At 41.5% G+C, this 17,472-nt stretch overlaps 1 protein-coding gene across 1 annotated transcript in view; it reads left to right on the forward strand.

Moving 5' to 3' along the window:
* LOC309516126 (interferon-induced very large GTPase 1-like) overlaps positions 1-17,472 on the forward strand; it is a 75,707-nt gene that overhangs the window by 43,687 nt on the left and 14,548 nt on the right. Inside the window, exons 10-23 of the mRNA XM_082194603.1 lie at positions 154-225; positions 1,252-1,323; positions 3,063-3,134; positions 4,175-4,246; positions 4,485-4,556; positions 5,482-5,553; positions 5,957-6,028; positions 7,064-7,135; positions 8,875-8,946; positions 9,982-10,053; positions 12,925-12,996; positions 13,235-13,306; positions 14,263-14,286; positions 14,966-15,013. Of these exons, the coding sequence (XP_082050729.1) occupies positions 154-225; positions 1,252-1,323; positions 3,063-3,134; positions 4,175-4,246; positions 4,485-4,556; positions 5,482-5,553; positions 5,957-6,028; positions 7,064-7,135; positions 8,875-8,946; positions 9,982-10,053; positions 12,925-12,996; positions 13,235-13,306; positions 14,263-14,286; positions 14,966-15,013 (936 nt within the window). The remainder of the gene's footprint in view (positions 1-153; positions 226-1,251; positions 1,324-3,062; positions 3,135-4,174; positions 4,247-4,484; positions 4,557-5,481; positions 5,554-5,956; positions 6,029-7,063; positions 7,136-8,874; positions 8,947-9,981; positions 10,054-12,924; positions 12,997-13,234; positions 13,307-14,262; positions 14,287-14,965; positions 15,014-17,472) is intronic.

A 17,472-nucleotide genomic window follows, 5' to 3' on the forward strand; every position in this document is an offset into this window, starting at 1 on the left:
AGACATGACTTTTGAGTGGTGATTCTTATCCCAGCATGTAGCTTTTGTTGCTAAACCACTTTGAGATGTTTCATGGGAAATATATACGTAAATAGGTTGCCACATTTTTAGGCATTTTTAGATGGTTGTGCTAATGTGAGCTTCTGTCTCCAGGTTGTCCAAGTCAAGAGAAAGAAGATGATGTCCGGGAAGAATTGGAGGAAGAGAATAAACACCCCACCACAGGTAATCCCTCCGAATCATCATCACAGTGGAAAGGGAATGTAGGGTGTGCTAGAGAGAAAGATTTGGAAGAGAGATCTTACGCTCTCATTGCAGAGTAAATGCTGCATGCTTAGGGAGTGCTCCTCAGCTCCATGGAACCATTTGTGTGGAGTACCTCAGGGTTCAATTTTATCCCTTATGCTGTTTAACATCTACATGAAACCACTGAGTAGGGTAATCCTGAAACAGTTCAGCACGACCCACGGTCTCCTCAGAGAGAAAGGCCTGCTTTGGGGTGGGGGGTGGAGAGAAGCCCTGCGCGCTCCGACAGTCTCCTCAGGTCTGTTTGACTTTTCTCACATGTTTAGTGACTTTTCCATCCAGTAACAATTTGAATCTGTCATGAAGATATCCAAACATAACTACTGTATCTGTGATACAGAGATCCATTTGATTGATTGATTGATTGATTGGGTATTAAATTAGTAAATAAATAAATAAATAAATAAACTTAAATGACTTTGGAGGGTGATAGATCACTGCTAGGTTTTTTATACTGGTAGTAGATCACAACCTATTTAAAGTTGGACATGCCTATTGTACCAGTTGCAGATAGGTAGCCGTGTTGGTCTGCCATAGTCAAAATAAAAAAAATTCCTTCCAGTAGCACCTTAAAGACCAACTAAGTTAGTTTTTGGTATGAGCTTTTCGTGTGCATGCACACTTCTTCAGATCTGCCAATCTCCCATTCCCACCACCCTTCTGAGTAATACCCCCCCCCACCTTCTCACTATATGGAAGGATCTGGCAACTTCTGTTTCAGTGTATCTGAAGAAGTGTGCATGCACACGAAAGCTCATACCAAAAAGTAACTTAGTTGGTCTTTAAGGTGCTACTGGAAGGAATTTTTTTATTATGCCTATTGTAGTCCAACAACCTGAGGAGGGCGGGTCCACAGGTTTCTCATCCCCTGATCTAGCATACTGTATAACTGCAAATGTTCAGAATGTCTACCCCATTTTGCTATTCCAACTTGTTTGCTTCTAGGTTGCTCAGTCAGTGAAGAGGAAGGTGAAATACAGAAACACCCAGAGGAAGAAAAGAGAGATCTTGAAATAGGTAATCCCACCTAATCAATGGTGTAATCGATGGAGAAGGTGAGGGGGTGCAGCTCAGGGATTCCTTTTTCAGAGCAGGAGCAATGACAATTTTCTGCTGGAAAAGTACCTGTCTCAGCATGTAGCTTTTGTTGCTAAACCACTTTGAGATGTTTCATGGGAAATACATACGTAAATAGGTTGCCACATTGGAGAAGGCATTTTTAGATGGTTGTGCTAATGTGAGCTTCTGTCTCTAGTTTATCCAAGTCAAGAGAAAGAAGATGATGTCCGTGAGAAATTGGAGGAAGAGAATAAACACCCCACCACAGGTAATCCCTCCTAATCATCATCACAGTGGAAAGGGAATGTAGGGTGTGCTGGAGAGAAAGATTTGGAAGAGAGATCTTACGCTCTCATTGCAGAGTAAATGCTGCATGCTTAGGGAGTGCTCCTCAGCTCCATGGAACCATTTGTGTGGAGTACCTCAGGGTTCAATTTTATCCCCCATGCTGTTTAACATCTACATGAAACCACTGAGTAGGGTCATCCTGAAACAGTTCAGGATGACCCACGGTCTCCTCAGAGAGAAAGGCCTGCTTTGGGGTGGGGGGTGGAGAGAAACCCTGCGCGTTCCGACAGTCTCCTCAGGTCTGTTTGACTTTTCTCACATGTTTAGTTACTTTTCCATCCAGTAACAATTTGAATCTGTCACGAAGATATCCAAACATAACTACTGTATCTGTGAAATAAAGATCCGTTTGTTTGTTTGTTTGTTTGGGTATTAATTAAGCAAGTAAATAAATAAATAAATAAATAAATAAAGTTAAATGACTTTGGAGGGTGGTAGATCACTGCTAGTTTTTTATACTGGTAGTAGATCACAACCTATTTGAAGTTGGACATGCCTATTATAGTCCAACAACCTTGGGAGGGCGTGTCCACAGGTTTCTCATCCCCTGATCCAGTGTAGTGTAGTGGTGAAGAGCGGTGGACTCGTAATCTGGTGAACCGGGTTCACGTCTCCGCTCCTCCACATGCAGCTGCTGGGTGACCTTGGGCTAGTCACAATTCTTTGAAGTCTCTCAGCCCCACTCACCTCACAGAGTGTTTGTTGTGGGGAAGGAAGGGAAAGGAGAATGTTAGCCGCTTTGAGACTCCTTCAGGTAGTGATAAAGCGGGATGTCAAACCCAAACTCCTCCTCCTCCTCCTGATCTAGCATACTGTATAACTGCAAATGTTTAGAATGTCTACCCCATTTTGCTAGAAACTTGTTTGTTTCTAGGTTGGTCAGTCGGTGAAGAGGAAGGTGAGACACAGAAACACCCCGAGGAAGATAAGAGAGATCTTGAAATAGGTAATCGCACCTAATCAATGGTGTAATGAATGGAGAAAGTGAGGGGGTGCAGCTCAGGGATTCCATTTTCAGAGCAGGAGCAATGACATGATCTGCTGGAAAAGTACATGGGTAGTTGAGGAACTCCTGAACTAAAGAATTGACAAGTTCTCTTTTGTTCCTCATCGCTGCTGCTATGTGGTTTCAGGTGCTTTTACGAATATTGGCCAAGGCTGCAGAAAGGTCTATCCCATTGTTGGTCCCTGAATGGGGACATGACTTTTGAGTGGTGAGTCTTATCCCAGCATGTAGCTTTTGTTGCTAAACCACTTTGAGATGTTTCATGGGAAATATATACGTAAATAGGTTGCCACATTTTTAGGCATTTTTAGATGGTTGTGCTAATGTGAGCTTCTGTCTCCAGGTTGTCCAAGTCAAGAGAAAGAAGATGATGTCCGGGAAGAATTGGAGGAAGAGAATAAACACCCCACCACAGGTAATCCCTCCTAATCATCATCACAGTGGAAAGGGAATGTAGGGTGTGCTGGAGAGAAAGATTTGGAAGAGAGATCTTACGCTCTCATTGCAGAGTAAATGCTGCATGCTTAGGGAGTGCTCCTCAGCTCCATGGAACCATTTGTGTGGAGTACCTCAGGGTTCAATTTTATCCCTTATGCTGTTTAACATCTACATGAAACCACTGAGTAGGGTCATCCTGAAACAGTTCAGGACAACCCACGGTCTCCTCAGAGAGAAAGGCCTGCTTTGGGGTGGGGGGTGGAGAGAAGCCCTGCGCGTTCCGACAGTCTCCTCAGGTCTGTTTGACTTTTCTCACATGTTTAGTTACTTTTCCATCCAGTAACAATTTGAATCTGTCACGAAGATATCCAAACATAACTACTGTATCTGTGATACAGAGATCCATTTGATTGATTGATTGATTGATTGGGTATTAAATTAGTAAATAAATAAATAAATAAATAAATAAATAAATAAATAAACTTAAATGACTTTGGAGGGTGATAGATCACTGCTAGTTTTTTATACTGGTAGTAGATCACAACCTATTTAAAGTTGGACATGCCTATTGTACCAGTTGCAGATAGGTAGCCGTGTTGGTCTGCCATAGTCAAAATAAAAAAAATTCCTTCCAGTAGCACCTTAAAGACCAACTAAGTTAGTTTTTGGTATGAGCTTTCGTGTGCATGCACACTTCTTCAGATCTGCCAATCTCCCATTCCCACCACCCTTCTGAGTAATACCCCCCCCCACCTTCTCACTATATGGAAGGATCTGGCAACTTCTGTTTCAGTGTATCTGAAGAAGTGTGCATGCACACGAAAGCTCATACCAAAAAGTAACTTAGTTGGTCTTTAAGGTGCTACTGGAAGGAATTTTTTTATTATGCCTATTGTAGTCCAACAACCTGAGGAGGGCGGGTCCACAGGTTTCTCATCCCCTGATCTAGCATACTGTATAACTGCAAATGTTCAGAATGTCTACCCCATTTTGCTATTCCAACTTGTTTGCTTCTAGGTTGCTCAGTCAGTGAAGAGGAAGGTGAAATACAGAAACACCCAGAGGAAGAAAAGAGAGATCTTGAAATAGGTAATCCCACCTAATCAATGGTGTAGTCGATGGAGAAGGTGAGGGGGTGCAGCTCAGGGATTCCTTTTTCAGAGCAGGAGCAATGACAATTTTCTGCTGGAAAAGTACCTGTCTCAGCATGTAGCTTTTGTTGCTAAACCACTTTGAGATGTTTCATGGGAAATACATACGTAAATAGGTTGCCACATTGGAGAAGGCATTTTTAGATGGTTGTGCTAATGTGAGCTTCTGTCTCTAGTTTATCCAAGTCAAGAGAAAGAAGATGATGTCCGTGAGAAATTGGAGGAAGAGAATAAACACCCCACCACAGGTAATCCCTCCTAATCATCATCACAGTGGAAAGGGAATGTAGGGTGTGCTGGAGAGAAAGATTTGGAAGAGAGATCTTACGCTCTCATTGCAGAGTAAATGCTGCATGCTTAGGGAGTGCTCCTCAGCTCCATGGAACCTTTTGTGTGGAGTACCTCAGGGTTCAATTTTATCCCTTATGCTGTTTAACATCTACATGAAACCACTGAGTAGGGTCATCCTGAAACAGTTCAGGATGACCCACGGTCTCCTCAGAGAGAAAGGCCTGCTTTGGGGTGGGGGGTGGAGAGAAGCCCTGCGCGTTCCGACAGTCTCCTCAGGTCTGTTTGACTTTTCTCACATGTTTAGTTACTTTTCCATCCAGTAACAATTTGAATCTGTCACGAAGATATCCAAACATAACTACTGTATCTGTGAAATAAAGATCCGTTTGTTTGTTTGTTTGTTTGTTTGTTTGTTTGGGTATTAATTAAGCAAGTAAATAAATAAATAAATAAATAAATAAATAAATAAAGTTAAATGACTTTGGAGGGTGGTAGATCACTGCTAGTTTTTTATACTGGTAGTAGATCACAACCTATTTGAAGTTGGACATGCATGGGAGCCAGTGTGGTGTAGTGGTTAAGAGCGGTAGTCACGTAATCTGGGAAACCGGGTTCGCGTCTCCGCTCCTCCACATGCAGCTGCTGGGTGACCTTGGGCTAGTCACAATTCTTTGAAGTCTCTCAGCCCCACTCACCTCACAGAGTGTTTGTTGTGGGGAAGGAAGGGAAAGGAGAATGTTAGCCGCTTTGAGACTCCTTCAGGTAGTGATAAAGCGGGATGTCAAACCCAAACTCCTCCTCCTCCTCCTGATCTAGCATACTGTATAACTGCAAATGTTTAGAATGTCTACCCCATTTTGCTAGAAACTTGTTTGTTTCTAGGTTGGTCAGTCGGTGAAGAGGAAGGTGAGATACAGAAACACCCCGAGGAAGATAAGAGAGATCTTGAAATAGGTAATCGCACCTAATCAATGGTGTAATGAATGGAGAAAGTGAGGGGGTGCAGCTCAGGGATTCCATTTTCAGAGCAGGAGCAATGACATGATCTGCTGGAAAAGTACATGGGTAGTTGAGGAACTCCTGAACTAAAGAATTGACAAGTTCTCTTTTGTTCCTCATCGCTGCTGCTATGTGGTTTCAGGTGCTTTTACGAATATTGGCCAAGGCTGCAGAAAGGTCTATCCCATTGTTGGTCCCTGAATGGGGACATGACTTTTGAGTGGTGATTCTTATCCCAGCATGTAGCTTTTGTTGCTAAACCACTTTGAGATGTTTCATGGGAAATATATACGTAAATAGGTTGCCACATTTTTAGGCATTTTTAGATGGTTGTGCTAATGTGAGCTTCTGTCTCCAGGTTGTCCAAGTCAAGAGAAAGAAGATGATGTCCGGGAAGAATTGGAGGAAGAGAATAAACACCCCACCACAGGTAATCCCTCCTAATCATCATCACAGTAGAAAGGGAATGTAGGGTGTGCTGGAGAGAAAGATTTGGAAGAGAGATCTTACGCTCTCATTGCAGAGTAAATGCTGCATGCTTAGGGAGTGCTCCTCAGCTCCATGGAACCATTTGTGTGGAGTACCTCAGGGTTCAATTTTATCCCTTATGCTGTTTAACATCTACATGAAACCACTGAGTAGGGTCATCCTGAAACAGTTCAGGACAACCCACGGTCTCCTCAGAGAGAAAGGCCTGCTTTGGGGTGGGGGGTGGAGAGAAGCCCTGCGCGCTCCGACAGTCTCCTCAGGTCTGTTTGACTTTTCTCACATGTTTAGTGACTTTTCCATCCAGTAACAATTTGAATCTGTCACGAAGATATCCAAACATAACTACTGTATCTGTGATACAGAGATCCATTTGATTGATTGATTGATTGATTGGGTATTAAATTAGTAAATAAATAAATAAATAAATAAATAAATAAATAAACTTAAATGACTTTGGAGGGTGATAGATCACTGCTAGTTTTTTATACTGGTAGTAGATCACAACCTATTTAAAGTTGGACATGCCTATTGTACCAGTTGCAGATAGGTAGCCGTGTTGGTCTGCCATAGTCAAAATAAAAAAAATTCCTTCCAGTAGCACCTTAAAGACCAACTAAGTTAGTTTTTGGTATGAGCTTTCGTGTGCATGCACACTTCTTCAGATCTGCCAATCTCCCATTCCCACCACCCTTCTGAGTAATACCCCCCCCACCTTCTCACTATATGGAAGGATCTGGCAACTTCTGTTTCAGTGTATCTGAAGAAGTGTGCATGCACACGAAAGCTCATACCAAAAAGTAACTTAGTTGGTCTTTAAGGTGCTACTGGAAGGAATTTTTTTATTATGCCTATTGTAGTCCAACAACCTGAGGAGGGCGGGTCCACAGGTTTCTCATCCCCTGATCTAGCATACTGTATAACTGCAAATGTTCAGAATGTCTACCCCATTTTGCTATTCCAACTTGTTTGCTTCTAGGTTGCTCAGTCAGTGAAGAGGAAGGTGAAATACAGAAACACCCAGAGGAAGAAAAGAGAGATCTTGAAATAGGTAATCCCACCTAATCAATGGTGTAATCGATGGAGAAGGTGAGGGGGTGCAGCTCAGGGATTCCTTTTTCAGAGCAGGAGCAATGACAATTTTCTGCTGGAAAAGTACCTGTCTCAGCATGTAGCTTTTGTTGCTAAACCACTTTGAGATGTTTCATGGGAAATACATACGTAAATAGGTTGCCACATTGGAGAAGGCATTTTTAGATGGTTGTGCTAATGTGAGCTTCTGTCTCTAGTTTATCCAAGTCAAGAGAAAGAAGATGATGTCCGTGAGAAATTGGAGGAAGAGAATAAACACCCCACCACAGGTAATCCCTCCTAATCATCATCACAGTGGAAAGGGAATGTAGGGTGTGCTGGAGAGAAAGATTTGGAAGAGAGATCTTACACTCTCATTGCAGAGTAAATGCTGCATGCTTAGGGAGTGCTCCTCAGCTCCATGGAACCATTTGTGTGGAGTACCTCAGGGTTCAATTTTATCCCTTATGCTGTTTAACATCTACATGAAACCACTGAGTAGGGTCATCCTGAAACAGTTCAGGATGACCCACGGTCTCCTCAGAGAGAAAGGCCTGCTTTGGGGTGGGGGGTGGAGAGAAGCCCTGCGCGTTCCGACAGTCTCCTCAGGTCTGTTTGACTTTTCTCACATGTTTAGTTACTTTTCCATCCAGTAACAATTTGAATCTGTCACGAAGATATCCAAACATAACTACTGTATCTGTGAAATAAAGATCCGTTTGTTTGTTTGTTTGGGTATTAATTAAGCAAGTAAATAAATAAATAAATAAATAAATAAATAAAGTTAAATGACTTTGAAGGGTGGTAGATCACTGCTAGTTTTTTATACTGGTAGTAGATCACAACCTATTTGAAGTTGGACATGCCTATTATAGTCCAACAACCTTGGGAGGGCGTGTCCACAGGTTTCTCATCCCCTGATCCAGTGTAGTGTAGTGGTGAAGAGCGGTGGACTCGTAATCTGGTGAACCGGGTTCACGTATCCGCTCCTCCACATGCAGCTGCTGGGTGACCTTGGGCTAGTCACAATTCTTTGAAGTCTCTCAGCCCCACTCACCTCACAGAGTGTTTGTTGTGGGGAAGGAAGGGAAAGGAGAATGTTAGCCGCTTTGAGACTCCTTCAGGTAGTGATAAAGCGGGATGTCAAACCCAAACTCCTCCTCCTCCTCCTGATCTAGCATACTGTATAACTGCAAATGTTTAGAATGTCTACCCCATTTTGCTAGAAACTTGTTTGTTTCTAGGTTGGTCAGTCGGTGAAGAGGAAGGTGAGATACAGAAACACCCCGAGGAAGATAAGAGAGATCTTGAAATAGGTAATCGCACCTAATCAATGGTGTAATGAATGGAGAAAGTGAGGGGGTGCAGCTCAGGGATTCCATTTTCAGAGCAGGAGCAATGACATGATCTGCTGGAAAAGTACATGGGTAGTTGAGGAACTCCTGAACTAAAGAATTGACAAGTTCTCTTTTGTTCCTCATCGCTGCTGCTATGTGGTTTCAGGTGCTTTTACGAATATTGGCCAAGGCTGCAGAAAGGTCTATCCCATTGTTGGTCCCTGAATGGGGACATGACTTTTGAGTGGTGATTCTTATCCCAGCATGTAGCTTTTGTTGCTAAACCACTTTGAGATGTTTCATGGGAAATATATACGTAAATAGGTTGCCACATTTTTAGGCATTTTTAGATGGTTGTGCTAATGTGAGCTTCTGTCTCCAGGTTGTCCAAGTCAAGAGAAAGAAGATGATGTCCGGGAAGAATTGGAGGAAGAGAATAAACACCCCACCACAGGTAATCCCTCCTAATCATCATCACAGTGGAAAGGGAATGTAGGGTGTGCTGGAGAGAAAGATTTGGAAGAGAGATCTTACGCTCTCATTGCAGAGTAAATGCTGCATGCTTAGGGAGTGCTCCTCAGCTCCATGGAACCATTTGTGTGGAGTACCTCAGGGTTCAATTTTATCCCTTATGCTGTTTAACATCTACATGAAACCACTGAGTAGGGTCATCCTGAAATAGTTCAGGACAACCCACGGTCTCCTCAGAGAGAAAGGCCTGCTTTGGGGTGGGGGGTGGAGAGAAGCCCTGCGCGTTCCGACAGTCTCCTCAGGTCTGTTTGACTTTTCTCACATGTTTAGTTACTTTTCCATCCAGTAACAGTTTGAATCTGTCACGAAGATATCCAAACATAACTACTGTATCTGTGATACAGAGATCCATTTGATTGATTGATTGATTGATTGGGTATTAAATTAGTAAATAAATAAATAAATAAATAAATAAATAAATAAACTTAAATGACTTTGGAGGGTGATAGATCACTGCTAGTTTTTTATACTGGTAGTAGATCACAACCTATTTAAAGTTGGACATGCCTATTGTACCAGTTGCAGATAGGTAGCCGTGTTGGTCTGCCATAGTCAAAATAAAAAAAATTCCTTCCAGTAGCACCTTAAAGACCAACTAAGTTAGTTTTTGGTATGAGCTTTCCTGTGCATGCACACTTCTTCAGATCTGCCAATCTCCCATTCCCACCACCCTTCTGAGTAATACCCCCCCCACCTTCTCACTATATGGAAGGATCTGGCAACTTCTGTTTCAGTGTACCTGAAGAAGTGTGCATGCACACGAAAGCTCATACCAAAAAGTAACTTAGTTGGTCTTTAAGGTGCTACTGGAAGGAATTTTTTTATTATGCCTATTGTAGTCCAACAACCTGAGGAGGGCGGGTCCACAGGTTTCTCATCCCCTGATCTAGCATACTGTATAACTGCAAATGTTCAGAATGTCTACCCCATTTTGCTATTCCAACTTGTTTGCTTCTAGGTTGCTCAGTCAGTGAAGAGGAAGGTGAAATACAGAAACACCCAGAGGAAGAAAAGAGAGATCTTGAAATAGGTAATCCCACCTAATCAATGGTGTAATCGATGGAGAAGGTGAGGGGGTGCAGCTCAGGGATTCCTTTTTCAGAGCAGGAGCAATGACAATTTTCTGCTGGAAAAGTACCTGTCTCAGCATGTAGCTTTTGTTGCTAAACCACTTTGAGATGTTTCATGGGAAATACATACGTAAATAGGTTGCCACATTGGAGAAGGCATTTTTAGATGGTTGTGCTAATGTGAGCTTCTGTCTCTAGTTTATCCAAGTCAAGAGAAAGAAGATGATGTCCGTGAGAAATTGGAGGACGAGAATAAACACCCCACCACAGGTAATCCCTCCTAATCATCATCACAGTGGAAAGGGAATGTAGGGTGTGCTGGAGAGAAAGATTTGGAAGAGAGATCTTACACTCTCATTGCAGAGTAAATGCTGCATGCTTAGGGAGTGCTCCTCAGCTCCATGGAACCATTTGTGTGGAGTACCTCAGGGTTCAATTTTATCCCTTATGCTGTTTAACATCTACATGAAACCACTGAGTAGGGTCATCCTGAAACAGTTCAGGATGACCCACGGTCTCCTCAGAGAGAAAGGCCTGCTTTGGGGTGGGGGGTGGAGAGAAGCCCTGCGCGTTCCGACAGTCTCCTCAGGTCTGTTTGACTTTTCTCACATGTTTAGTGACTTTTCCATCCAGTAACAATTTGAATCTGTCACGAAGATATCCAAACATAACTACTGTATCTGTGAAATAAAGATCCGTTTGTTTGTTTGTTTGGGTATTAATTAAGCAAGTAAATAAATAAATAAATAAATAAATAAATAAATAAATAAATAAAGTTAAATGACTTTGGAGGGTGGTAGATCACTGCTAGTTTTTTATACTGGTAGTAGATCACAACCTATTTGAAGTTGGACATGCCTATTATAGTCCAACAACCTTGGGAGGGCGTGTCCACAGGTTTCTCATCCCCTGATCCAGTGTAGTGTAGTGGTGAAGAGCGGTGGACTCGTAATCTGGTGAACCGGGTTCACGTCTCCGCTCCTCCACATGCAGCTGCTGGGTGACCTTGGGCTAGTCACAATTCTTTGAAGTCTCTCAGCCCCACTCACCTCACAGAGTGTTTGTTGTGGGGAAGGAAGGGAAAGGAGAATGTTAGCCGCTTTGAGACTCCTTCAGGTAGTGATAAAGCGGGATGTCAAACCCAAACTCCTCCTCCTCCTCCTGATCTAGCATACTGTATAACTGCAAATGTTTAGAATGTCTACCCCATTTTGCTAGAAACTTGTTTGTTTCTAGGTTGGTCAGTCGGTGAAGAGGAAGGTGAGATACAGAAACACCCCGAGGAAGATAAGAGAGATCTTGAAATAGGTAATCGCACCTAATCAATGGTGTAATGAATGGAGAAAGTGAGGGGGTGCAGCTCAGGGATTCCATTTTCAGAGCAGGAGCAATGACATGATCTGCTGGAAAAGTACATGGGTAGTTGAGGAACTCCTGAACTAAAGAATTGACAAGTTCTCTTTTGTTCCTCATCGCTGCTGCTATGTGGTTTCAGGTGCTTTTACGAATATTGGCCAAGGCTGCAGAAAGGTCTATCCCATTGTTGGTCCCTGAATGGGGACATGACTTTTGAGTGGTGATTCTTATCCCAGCATGTAGCTTTTGTTGCTAAACCACTTTGAGATGTTTCATGGGAAATACATACGTAAATAGGTTGCCACATTGGAGAAGGCATTTTTAGATGGTTGTGCTAATGTGAGCTTCTGTCTCTAGTTTATCCAAGTCAAGAGAAAGAAGATGATGTCCGTGAGAAATTGGAGGAAGAGAATAAACACCCCACCACAGGTAATCCCTCCTAATCATCATCACAGTGGAAAGGGAATGTAGGGTGTGCTGGAGAGAAAGATTTGGAAGAGAGATCCTACGCTCTCATTGCAGAGTAAATGCTGCATGCTTAGGGAGTGCTCCTCAGCTCCATGGAACCATTTGTGTGGAGTACCTCAGGGTTCAATTTTATCCCTTATGCTGTTTAACATCTACATGAAACCACTGAGTAGGGTCATCCTGAAACAGTTCAGGACGACCCACGGTCTCCTCAGAGAGAAAGGCCTGCTTTGGGGTGGGGGGTGGAGAGAAGCTCTGCGCGCTCCGACAGTCTCCTCAGGTCTGTTTGACTTTTCTCACATGTTTAGTGACTTTTCCATCCAGTAACAATTTGAATCTGTCACGAAGATATCCAAACATAACTACTGTATCTGTGATACAGAGATCCATTTGATTGATTGATTGATTGATTGGGTATTAAATTAGTAAATAAATAAATAAATAAATAAATAAATAAATAAATAAACAAACAAACTTAAATGACTTTGGAGGGTGATAGATCACTGCTAGTTTTTTATACTGGTAGTAGATCACAACCTATTTAAAGTTGGACATGCCTATTGTACCAGTTGCAGATAGGTAGCCGTGTTGGTCTGCCATAGTCAAAATAAAAAAAATTCCTTCCAGTAGCACCTTAAAGACCAACTAAGTTAGTTTTTGGTATGAGCTTTCGTGTGCATGCACACTTCTTCAGATCTGCCAATCTCCCATTCCCACCACCCTTCTGAGTAATACCCCCCCACCTTCTCACTATATGGAAGGATCTGGCAACTTCTGTTTCAGTGTATCTGAAGAAGTGTGCATGCACACGAAAGCTCATACCAAAAAGTAACTTAGTTGGTCTTTAAGGTGCTACTGGAAGGAATTTTTTTATTATGCCTATTGTAGTCCAACAACCTGAGGGGGGCGGGTCCACAGGTTTCTCATCCCCTGATCTAGCATACTGTATAACTGCAAATGTTCAGAATGTCTACCCCATTTTGCTATTCCAACTTGTTTGCTTCTAGGTTGCTCAGTCAGTGAAGAGGAAGGTGAAATACAGAAACACCCAGAGGAAGAAAAGAGAGATCTTGAAATAGGTAATCCCACCTAATCAATGGTGTAATCGATGGAGAAGGTGAGGGGGTGCAGCTCAGGGATTCCTTTTTCAGAGCAGGAGCAATGACAATTTTCTGCTGGAAAAGTACCTGTCTCAGCATGTAGCTTTTGTTGCTAAACCACTTTGAGATGTTTCATGGGAAATACATACGTAAATAGGTTGCCACATTGGAGAAGGCATTTTTAGATGGTTGTGCTAATGTGAGCTTCTGTCTCTAGTTTATCCAAGTCAAGAGAAAGAAGATGATGTCCGTGAGAAATTGGAGGAAGAGAATAAACACCCCACCACAGGTAATCCCTCCTAATCATCATCACAGTGGAAAGGGAATGTAGGGTGTGCTGGAGAGAAAGATTTGGAAGAGAGATCTTACGCTCTCATTGCAGAGTAAATGCTGCATGCTTAGGGAGTGCTCCTCAGCTCCATGGAACCATTTGTGTGGAGTACCTCAGGGTTCAATTTTATCCCTTATGCTGTTTAACATCTACATGAAACCACTGAGTAGGGTCATCCTGAAACAGTTCAGGATGACCCACGGTCTCCTCAGAGAGAAAGGCCTGCTTTGGGGTGGGGGGTGGAGAGAAGCCCTGCGCGCTCCGACAGTCTCCTCAGGTCTGTTTGACTTTTCTCACATGTTTAGTGACTTTTCCATCCAGTAACAATTTGAATCTGTCACGAAGATATCCAAACATAACTACTGTATCTGTGAAATAAAGATCCGTTTGTTTGTTTGTTTGTTTGGGTATTAATTAAGCAAGTAAATAAATAAATAAATAAATAAATAAAGTTAAATGACTTTGAAGGGTGGTAGATCACTGCTAGTTTTTTATACTGGTAGTAGATCACAACCTATTTGAAGTTGGACATGCCTATTATAGTCCAACAACCTTGGGAGGGCGTGTCCACAGGTTTCTCATCCCCTGATCCAGTGTGGTGTAGTGGTGAAGAGCGGTGGACTCGTAATCTGGTGAACCAGGTTCACGTCTCCGCTCCTCCACATGCAGCTGCTGGGTGACCTTGGGCTAGTCATACTTCTTTGAAGTCTCTCAGCCCCACTCACCTCACAGAGTGTTTGTTGTGGGGGAGGAAGGGAAAGGAGAATGTTAGCCGCTTTGAGACTCCTTCAGGTAGTGATAAAGCGGGATGTCAAACCCAAACTCCTCCTCCTCCTCCTGATCTAGCATACTGTATAACTGCAATACTTCAGAATATCTACGCCATTTTGCTCTTCCAACTTGTTTGTTTCTAGGTTGCTCAGTCTGTGAAGAGGAAGGTGAAATACAGAAACACCCCGAGGAAGAGAAGAGAGATCTTGAAATTGGTAATCGCACCTAATCAATGGTGTAATGAATGGAGAAAGTGAGGGGGTGCAGCTCAGGGATTCCTTTTTCAGAGCAGGAGCAGTGACATGATCTGCTGGAAAAGTACATGGGTAGTTGAGGAGCTCCTGAACTAAAGAATTGACTAGTTCTCTTTTGCTCCTCATCGCTGCTGCTGTGTGGTTTCAGGTGCTGTTACGAATATTGGTCAAGGCTGCAGAAAGGTCTATCCTATTGTTGGTCCCTGAATGGGGACATGGCTTTTGAGTGGTGATTCTTATCCCAGCATGTAGCTTTTGTTGCTAAACCACTTTGAATCCAAACATAAGTACTGTATCTGTGATACAAAGATCCATTTGATGGATTGCTTGATTGGGTATTAAATTAGTATATAAATAAATAAAATGACATTGGAGGGTGGTAGATCACTGCTAGTTTGTTATACTGGTAGTAGGTTACAACCTATTTGAAGTTGGACGTATCTAATATAGTTCAACAACCTTGGGAGGGCATGTGCACAGGTTTCTCATCCCCTGATCTAGCATACTGTATTATTGCAAATGTTTAGAATGTCTACCCTTTTTGCTCTTCCAACTTGTTTATTTCTAGGTTGCTCAGTCGGTGAAGAGAAAGGTGAAATACAGAAACACCCAGAGGAAGAGAAGAGAGATCTTGAAATAGGTAATCCCACCTAATCAATGGTGTAACTAAGGGAGAAAGTGAGGGGGTGCCGTTCTGGGATTCCTTTTTTTTTTTTTTTTTTGGAAATTACATTTTTATTGATTTTCAGTAAACATGCATACATTCATAAATTACACATATATAGGTTACATATTTAACTTGGGCTCTATCATGCCTCTGAGTTCCCTCCATTTCTTTGGTAAGTATCAAATAAAGTTCTAATGTTGCGTACTTTATATATCATATTATCAACTACACGCTGTAAGAGTTATTCCAACCCTACCAGTGTCTTCAAAGATTTACAATTGTTTCTTATATACATCAAATATTTACTCCAATTTTCTTGAAACTTCTCCTCATCCTGATCTCTTAATTTTCCTGATAGTCTGGCCAGTTCTGTGTAGTCCATCATTTTAACATGCCAGTCCATTATATTCGGTATTATGTCTGTTCTCCAATTCTGAGCTAATATATTTCTAGCTGCTGTCATGGCATATAGAAAGAGGTTTTTATCTTTTTTTTCAATTTCCTTTCCAATCAATCCCAGTAGAAAAGCTTCAGGTCTTTTTGGGAAAGTATATTTAAAGATTTTTTTAAGTTCGTTATAGATTAATTCCCCAAAGCCCTTCACTTTACTACAGGTCCACCACATATGGTAGAGGTCACCCTCCACCTCTCCACACTTCCAACATTTCTTATTTTTTGTTCTATACATCCTTGCTAGCTTTACCGGCATTAGATGCCATCTGTAGATCATTTCCCACAAATTCTCCTTTAAGACAGTGCAAGCCGTAAATTTCATGTTTACATTCCATAGTTCTTGCCACGCATCAAAATCGATATTATGGCCAAAATCAATAGCCCATTTAACCATGGCTTCCTTTATCTCTTCGTCTTTCGTATACCAATCCAATAATAAAAGATATGTTTTTGATAGTACTTTATTTTTACCTTCTAGAATATCGATATTGAATTTAGATTTCTTATCCTCAAATCCCTTTTTCCTTTTATCTTCTTTTAGTAAATCATTAACTTGGTGATACTGTAACCACCCTGTAAATAAATTCTCTACCTCCTCATACGGCTTGAGTTTTATACCTTGATCTGTCTTTTTGGTTAGTTCTTCATAAGTAGCTTTTTTCCCTTCCATGTTGACTTTTTTGATGGTTAAAACTTCTATTGGTGAAATCCACCAAGGGGTTTTCTTTTCCAATAGGTCTCTGTTTCTTTCCCAAACTTGAAATATTGATCCTCTAATTATATGGTTTAGAAAACCCCTGTGGACTTTCACCTTCTCATACCATAGATATGAGTGCCACCCGTACCTATTATCAAAACCTTCTAAGTCTAAGAGATCTGTGTTTTCTAATTTTATCCAGTCTTTCACCCATGTTAAACATGCTGCTTCGTAGTATAGACGCAGTTCTGGCAGGGAAAAGCCTCCTCTTTCTTTTTTATCCACCAAGATTTTCATTTTTATTCTCGGTTTTTTCCCCTGCCAGACGAATCTTACTAATGTTTTTTGCCATTCTTTAAGTTGTTTTAGCCCTTTAATTACTGGAATAGTTTGGAATAGAAATAACATTCTGGGCGAAACATTCATTTTGATCACGGATATTCTCCCCAAGAATGACAGCTTTAATCTATCCCATATTTCTAAGTCCTTTTTAATACCCCTCCATGTTGCCTCATAATTGTCTTTGTATAAGTTTATTTTTTTGTTGTAATCCATACTCCTAAGTATTTAACTTTCTTAACTACTGTAATTCCAGATCTTTGTTGTAGTTCCTCTATCTCTTCCTTGGTCATATTCTTTGTCAGCATTTTAGTCTTATTCTTGTTAGGTTTGAGGCCCGCCACCTTGCCGAATTCTTCTAGTCTCTGTAAGGCTTCTTGTAGACTCTTCTTTGGCTCTTCTAGTGTTAACACTAGATTGCCCGCAAATGCTTTAATTTTGTACTCTTTACTTCCTACCTTGATCCCTTTAACTTCTGATGCTTCTCTTAGCCTCTTATTAAAAACCTCTAATACTGTTATGAATAACAGGGGAGACAGGAGGCATCCCTGTCTGGTCCCTTTAGCGATATCAAAAGGTTCCGATATATTGCTATTTATTATAAGTTTGGCTTTTTGATCTTGATATATGGCTTCAATTCCTTTTCCTTTTAAAAAAATTTTTCAATACAATATACATTTAATACCATATCAAAGGTTTATCACAAATTGTATATTATGGAGTTCCTTCAGCTTTTCTGCCAATCATCCGTAATTAAATCTTAGTTACGCATTTTCTAAATTTAATACTGCCTTTTTATATGCCTTCCTAATCTTATTTTCTTTTTTACAATACTCAACCTTTCACAGAGCTTCTTGAAATCCCACGAACGTTGTTTGTTCATCACATATATTTTTCAGATATTCTACAAATTTTCCCCAGTCCTCGATGAACTTATGGTCTC

The sequence above is a fragment of the Podarcis vaucheri genome, assembly GCF_965113315.1.
Source record: "Podarcis vaucheri genome assembly, chromosome: 13".
NCBI lineage: Eukaryota > Metazoa > Chordata > Lepidosauria > Squamata > Lacertidae > Podarcis > Podarcis vaucheri.